At 39.0% G+C, this 8,191-nt stretch overlaps 1 protein-coding gene across 1 annotated transcript; it reads left to right on the forward strand.

The window, feature by feature from the left end:
• Window positions 1-7,101: 7,101 nt before the first annotated feature.
• On the forward strand, window positions 7,102-7,543 carry LOC129457730 (large ribosomal subunit protein eL34-like). Its single transcript, XM_055233183.1, has one exon. It carries the CDS (start codon window positions 7,136-7,138, stop codon window positions 7,487-7,489), a length of 354 nt encoding a protein of 117 aa, XP_055089158.1. The 5' UTR covers window positions 7,102-7,135; the 3' UTR covers window positions 7,490-7,543.
• Window positions 7,544-8,191: the final 648 nt, after the last annotated feature.

An 8,191-nucleotide genomic window follows, 5' to 3' on the forward strand; every position in this document is an offset into this window, starting at 1 on the left:
GGCTGGGATAGAGAGGGATTGTTACATATCTTAGCAAGGAACAAATATGTTTATTTTTCTCAACACTAGTTTAGGATTCTGTTTATTTGGTGACAAAAATTTTGGCTTAGACACATAGATTCTGAATTCAAAGGATTGTCAAAAGCCAGGGCCTTGGGAAGCCGAGCGACTGTATTTCAGGGCTTAGGACAGCACAGCAGCCTCTGACAACAGAAGACTCTGAGACAACCTTTCTCTTGCACCTGTCTGCTGGAGGCTTTGTCAGCCGCTGCTGGAACCACAACTCGAGCAGAAACAGCTGAAACATCAACTCAAGCTGTCACCCCTGTGATAGGTCTCATAAATCCAGATTAAACCTTTCTGTTTGTTTGCTGATCTTATTTTGTTTTTGAAAAACAGGAGGAAGAAAGAGGGTTAGAGAAGCAGTTTTGGTTTTTTTTTTTTTTTTTTTGAGTTTTTGATGACTATCCACAAGCTCCCCGGGTTCTTCTCAGATACGCAGGACAATAATTGATTCATTCAACAAACCTTTGCTCAAGGCACTGGGACCATGGATGGGCAAGACATAGATGTGGGGGAGAAGGGGGTCACTGACTCCTGAGGGCTTTTAGTTTCCCCTAAAACAGACGTGAATAAAAAATGCTTTTGCCTTGAGCACTATAGATGATTTGGGGGAGAAAGAGCTGTTTCTCATGAAACCATACATGTTAGAACACAATACTCATTAATTATCTTCTCTATTTGATTTTATTCATCTTTTCCATAGAAAATACAAATTTGCCTGAAAAATATTACATAAAATATTTTTTGAAATTAAATAAAATTAAACGAGATGAATCTCAACTTCTGAAGCATAAGGTGATAGTTAAGCTACCACATACTCTTCTGTGATTGAAAAGAAAAAACACCTCCTAAAATTATCCAGTGAAGGTCTGATTAGGAGTTTCTGGCAATTGTGTGCAAACAAAGTCAGGATTCTCAATTATACTTCATTTAAACTGCCATTCTAATATTGTATTTTGTTTAATCATTTTTTGTTCTTTAACATTTAAAGCCAATTTAATAATTTATAGTTGTTTCTGCACCCTCCACCACCCACTTTTACTATTTTGAAAAGGGCAAAATATGGTCCTAAAAATGTAAATGGTTTTCTTTCTAAATATTTTAAATCTTCCAGAGAATATCCATTTACACACACACACACACACACACACACACACACAACTTCTCACAAGATGTGACAGGCTATCTATCTTTTGAAACCATCTTTGGGCTATATTACACACTGTAAAATAATTCTGTTAATAATGCTGAAAGACAGCAATTGTACATAACATGTTTTTTTAGTTTATAAACTGAGTTGGATTTAGGTTTGTAAATATTTGAGGCAAATAACTAATCACAAACTGAGCATGGTGGAGAGTTTTGGGAAACTAAAGGCAATTAAAAAACTGCATATACATAAAAAAGTTATTTGAGGAGAAATTCTTACCTAGGCTTTTTGACACTTGCAATGATTTTTTTTTTAAAGGGCAATGTGGTGTTTTAAAATTTTAATTTAGTTAAAGAAAACTCAACCCCAAAAAGCTGCTCTATTGCATTGAAATCTCATGAGGCAAGCTTCAGTCTTAGGCAAACAATAGCAGCTGCATTTATAAACCCTTGAAAAAAGGGTTTATAATGCAAACGCTGCCATGACCTTAACTCCAGAGGTGCAAACACGCTGCTGTAATAGGAAAATTATGCATTAAAACAGAATGGGGTTCCTAGAATGTTTTAAGATTTCTATTTGATCATGTTTTGTAGCTTTTCCAGTTTCAAATAACAAACTCCTGCAGTTGAATGAGAAGGAATGCTTCTGTTTCCTCAAAACACTTAAAATGGGTGAAATGTATGGTATGTAAATTATATTGCAATAAAGCTGTTTAAAAACAAAACAAAACAAAGTATATTTCCACTGGGGGCAAACAGGAATTGGAGAGAGTGTGAGGACCATCCTATCAGTGATCAGAAAACAAGGATTACTTGGTGATGAGGGATTTTCGAACTACAAGAAAACTCATAAAATAGTGCCAATATTTGCAAATATTACATGAAATTACCTGCATTCTGAAAGCAGAGAAACACACACTATAAACGTGGCAAAATAATTTGCTTTTGATAGCTTTTGATATAACAGAAAAAATGATTTCGATGAAATGAAAAAAAGAAGTAGGGATTTAGGATGGTTAAAAAAAGGAGGAGATGAGGGCGTATATCATTGAAACTCCATATACCTTATTATTCATTCTGAGAGAAAAAAAAAATAGATGAGAAAATTCTCTAAGAGGAAAGACTAATAAGATATCAAGCTGGAGGATTTCCTTCTATTTGAATTTGGGAAACAGATGAAATAGAAAGCAAGTTTTTATTTACATAGTGAAAATTAAAATCTAGATTATAGAAGATTAATATTGGTAATTTGTTATACAGAAAAACAAATCCAGACTTCCCTTGTTGTCTATGGGTCAAAACAATTTCACCTGGACCCGCCAGAGCTGCATCCTCTTTTGGGGTAGTTGAGGCTCATGTGGAACATAAATAATGCCATTCCTTAGGCTCTGATCCACCCAGGGCCCACACTCAGGGTTTTTCCTTAATGTTCATAAGAGAAATAAACATCTGGATAAAATAACAAAGAAAAATATATTGGCTCCTTATTTTTCATTTACACAGGAAAATCAAAATTGTTCTTAGCTTTTGCTTTTTTTTTGTTTTTTGGATGTGAGGCAGAAGTCTCAGATTCACACTGAACAGCACACTTACTACGAAAACAGGTGGAAGTTTCTAGAAGCGGGATGGTTGTGATTTGCTCTTTTTGAAACAAAGGTGACTTGATTTACATGAAAGTAAAGTTGGAAGAAATCGCCCTGGCACAGGCCTGATGAGACTTTGGTCCTCCCTAAAAATAACCTCACAGGGTCCTAAATGGAGTATTATGGCTACTTTGAAATGTTTCTGGAGGGTCTGTTCTGTGGAGATTGTGTGCCCCATTTCACTGGGCATGGTGTTCAGGATTGGTGCCAGCATCTGTGCATTTCACAAGTAGTATTGTGTAAATAACCCTAGGCCCATTAATCTGGCAGAAACAGTCAAGAACCCAGTTCCTGCTGCTGCAGCAGGGGGAGGGTACGGTCACAGTGCTACCAATGTCCTAGTAACACCAGCCTCTGGCATCTGAACCCTAACCTCTTTGACACCCTCAGCACACTGCTGTTTTCTATTAGAACTTTTCTTTAGATCCAAAGATCAGGCAATACAATGAATCCGGGCTTTCTGCTACCTCCATCTTCTGCCGCCTGAAATGTAACGCTAAATGTTAAGGTTTAGGTAATATCCTTGGTGATATCTATGCTTGGAAAGAAAAGGACGAAGCATTCTTCCCGACAAAAGAAAGGAAAAAGAATAGGTGTGAACAGAGGGAAGCTGTCCAGCAACATTTCACACGTGAACGTATGTGATGTGTATGGGGCAAAAGTGAGGTTGCTGATGAAAGCCTTCGTCCGGTCAGGAACATCTCTGACTGGTCATCCAGCCATTTACAAATAAAATTCAGGAGTTTGCATGTGATATGGAAACAGCTCAGATTCGGAACACAGTTTTCCCAGGAGTGGTCAGACTTCCAGCTCTGAAACAGAGCCTCTTATTTTGAACACATCGTTTCTTTCTCTTGTTGGTTTTTTGAAAGATGTAAATACCATTTGGTCCCCTTTTTTCTCCTTTTTTATCTTGAGTAAAAGCTTAAAATAAAAAATGAAAAGATTCCACGGGCACTATATATCTAAGAGAAAAGCTAACACTGAAGGGAATACATGTCTCCACTTTTATTGCTTTCTGTCAGGGTTGAAATCAGGGAAGATCTGAAAGGATCTTATTTCCTGGCTCTTTTTGCTGGAATCTGGAACCTTTGACCGCTCTACAGGAGAAAAGACTGGGTAGCCCTGCCTCACCTTTATGAATAGAAAGTGTGTCGGCTATGTTTTCATGATAAAAATGGATCTGAGTAGGATAACCTTTTCCTTCTTTTTTTTTTTTTTTTTTTGAGACAGGTGTCCTCTGTCACCCAGGCTGAAGTGCAATGGCATGATCATAGCTCACTGCAGCCTCTACCTCCCATGCTCAGATGATCCTCCCTCCTCAGCCTCCCGAGTAGCTGGGACCATAGGCACAAGCTGCCATGCCCAGCTAATTTTTGTATTTTTGGTAGAGATGGGGTTTCATCGTGTTGCCCAGGCTGATCTCGAACTCCTGGGCTCAAGCAATGCACCCACCTCGGCCTCCCAAAGTGCTGGGATTACAGGTGTGAGCCACCATGCCTGGCCACTTTTTTTCTTTCAATCTAAAATGCGATCCTTTCTTTGAACAAATTTCACTAAACAACATGTTCAAGGGAGCAAAGCTATTAAAAAAAAAAAAAAAAGCTCGACACAATGAGGGGCCCCGGGCAGGAGTTTAGCCTAGAAGAAAGGAGGAGGGAGGGGAAGGAACAGGCAAATGAACCGTGCGTGTCCCAAGACAACTGCTGAGGGCAGACCAGAACTAGAATAGCCAGAGATGACGGATGTGACAGGGCTTGGTCAGGGATAAGAAAGGGGATTCCAGCTCTCAGGAAGTAAGGCAAGCACAGGGCTGTGGCAGAATCCTGTTAAAAAAGAAACATTCTGAAACCAAAATATAAACCAGTCCTTTGCAACTTTGGAATCTTTCTCAAAGGGGCTGGTAACAGGTGAGGGGTACTTGTCATCTAATCTATAAACTAGCAAAATCCTTTTGTAAGTGACTTGGGATCCAGTGCAGATGTGCACTAAAATCACTTTGTTTACAATTACATGTCAATTACAGGGTTCCTCCAAATCCCAAATTGAAGAGAGTTCAGAAGGTATAACTAAAACACAGTGTTAAAATTCTAAATACTCAGTGGATGATTCACAGCAACTCACAACTAAATCCAGGATCTCTGCTGTATTTGCAGAGACATAATTTTATGCTGCTCGGGCTGAGCACACGAAGTACAGTGATACAGAGACAGAACAGGGACTGACACTTGCAGAAACACCTTGGAAGCATGTAGATACAAATAAAAGACACAGCAGAACAAATTGTAACCGTTCACTCCAGCTACAGTTTTATAATTTCAACCCTCACCTGTTCCCCTCTATGATGCCTTTTTAAACTAGCCATATGGAAAAACAGAAGCTTCAAGTGGGTTGAAGGAAGAGATTTGTGTGGTTTCATACCAGGATGGTTCAGGGGAGACATAAAAGCGACATGAAATTTTAAATGCAATTATTTTAGATTAGAATATTTGGATTGAAAGATCCGGAGGGTATTGTTTTTGATAAGACAGTCCCACTTGACAAGGGCTGTCACCACTCCGGGGCTGTCTGTTGTCAACTAGAGATGAAAGGCCATCAGAAAGAATTAACTTCAGCTTTTAAACAGTTTGAAAATGTCAGAGAGGTCAGAGAAGATCTATTTCTTTATATGGCATATTTACCTGATGAGCTTTTGGGTAACAATGTGCTTTTACTTTCCATTCAAGTTAGTCTAAAATCACGGTAATTGATCACAGGTTAATGACAGCTGACAAGGAAACACTACGATTGGCTGAAGTCTGTGTCAATCACAGCTGTTTCGGGTCTAGGTGGAGCATACTAGATCTAACGGCAGTAATTGGCAACTGTGGAGAAAAAAAAAGCAAACACCAATGCTGCTAGGTCTCCTTTTGCATTTTCCATAGCCATTTATTTGGTTTCCAGTTACATGGAAGCCAATTTAAAAGCTTTTGTAACTCACACCTCACTAGTGGACCTATTGTTCCTGTGTTCTCCTGGGGAAGCTCAATGGCCGTTGCAAAATTCAATGTGTATGTGTGTGTGTACGTATATGCACATATATGAAATGCATGTCAACACTAAATGTAAATATTGGTTTACTTAACCAGAAAGAAAGAATGGGAAAAGAAATCTTGGATGTTATTTATGATCCCCTTAGCAAATTCTTTTGAAAGACACATCCGATTTAATATTATGAGGAAGCTTAGTTTCATTTTAAACAACATGAGGCCTGAAGGTGATTTCACATTTCTAACGTACATTCCTCCTTCTAAAGAGGAAGGCGATAAGTTAAAGCAAGTTCAAGTGCTATTGTAGCAAGCTAATTCCCTTCTTCCACATGCGATTCAGAGAGAAAGGTCAAGTCCGCTGTCACTTCTCTCTAACGGATGCTCAGGGTCTGTGTGCACTGAGCATGATATATTTAAAAGAAGCCAAGCACTCGGCCATTTTCTGTGTCAACTGTATTAATCATAAACCCTCCATCTTGAGCAGCAATGAGAGATTAGGTGCAGATGAGTTCGTAAACAGCAAATGCACAGAGTTCTTTCTGCTCTAAACTAAACCCCTGTTTCTCCACCATCTTGAAAGGTACAGAAGTCCCGCAACTGGGAGGAAGGGGCCCTATCATCAGCTGTAATTGATATGACAGGCTGCTTATAACGTGGGAATCTAGCTGCAGACCACGCGGTGGCTGACTTCTGATCAAGCTCTCACAATGAGGTGAGGGAAATAGAAAAGGGCAAATCAAAGGCACTGAATATTTAAGACCAATTCAAGATGTGAATTCTTCCCAGAGAATTGGCTGAAATATACACTGGGGATCGTGCAGGTACATACGTACCTACGACATAATCATTTGTATTCTAAATAGGTAGTCCTGATAGCTTAACAGTTACATGATACAATATACAAAACAAAATCAAGAAAACTGACCATCTACTTCAATGCTTTTTACCAGTAAGATAAATTTCTACAATTTACTTAACAGATATTTCCATATAAGATGTACATGCCTATGAATTGTTTATTAAAATTTATGGAAAAAAATAAATACAGTCATTTGAGCTATTATTAGCAAAAGGTATTGTCTTTGTTAGGACTGTGTTTACAGGAGAAAATCACTGAGGAAACTTTCTTGATAGGCAATTGTGTTATAAAAAAGTATACCATAGGGAGGGCTCTCAAAATGTTAACTTGTTTTTTTAAAAAAATCTCACTCAAGCTTCCTCTTCCGGGGACGTTGTCTGCAGGCGCTCAGAATGGTCCAGCGTTTGACATACCGACGTAGGCTTTCCTACAATAGGGCCTCTAACAAAACTAGGCTGTCCCGAACCCCTGGTAATAGAATTGTTTACCTTTATACCAAGAAGGTTGGGAAAGCACCAGAATCTGCATGTGGTGTGTGCCCAGGCAGACTTCGAGGGGTTCGTGCTGTAAGACCTAAAGTTCTTATGAGATTGTCCAAAACAAAGAAACGTGTCAGCAGGGCCTATGGTGGTTCCATGTGTGCTAAATGTGTTCGTGATAGGATCAAGCGTGCTTTCCTTATCGAGGAGCAGAAAATCGTTGTGAAAATGTTGAAGGCACAAGCACAGAGTCAGAAAGCTAAATAAAAAAAATGAAACTTTTTTGAGTAATAAAAATGAAAAGACTTGCAAAAAAAAAAATCTCACTCAAATCATAAGAATTGACATCTTTTCTGGGTAGGAAAATGACAATGCCTCCCTTCAGCTACCCAGATGCTATCCTTCTTATTCATGCAGTCCCCCTTGAGTGTCTTAAATAACATCCTTGTCATCTCTCGTTCACTCCCAAGGCAGTGCTGCCCATGAACCTCTGGCTCTGCACATTGGCCTATACTGCAATAGAGCCACTTCTTTCTACGTCATTAACTAATGTTCAGGCACTGTCAGGTCTCTCATAATGGAAAATCCATGCAATCCACAGGGTCTTTTTGTGCCTGGCAAATGAATTTGTTACAACTGGACACTAGCAGTGTGGTCCGGTGTCTATAGTCCGGTCGATAATGATCATTATTATAGTATTCGACATTCAGGGCAGTTCCTCATATTTGAGTTATCTGAGGATGCCAGACTGTAAGAGGTTAGGTGACCATCACCATCCTCTGGTGCTCTTAAAAACTTGCTGGTGATTCTCCACCAAATTAAACTGTAACACATCCTGTAACTAGAAAATTCTATCCTGCCACAAATGCAAAGATAGATAAGATTCAGGAGATCTTCTGATGAGCCAAGCACTTGGCCAAGTTCTTGACATTTTTAATGTAATTTTTAAATAATAAACCTAGGAGGATT

This window comes from Symphalangus syndactylus, chromosome 11 (assembly GCF_028878055.3).
Source record: "Symphalangus syndactylus isolate Jambi chromosome 11, NHGRI_mSymSyn1-v2.1_pri, whole genome shotgun sequence".
NCBI lineage: Eukaryota > Metazoa > Chordata > Mammalia > Primates > Hylobatidae > Symphalangus > Symphalangus syndactylus.

What these genes read in the sequence shown, in the direction of transcription:
- LOC129457730 (XM_055233183.1), top strand. Translation starts at nt 7,136, where the DNA reads ATGGTCCAGCGTTTGACATACCGACGTAGGCTTTCCTACAATAGGGCC.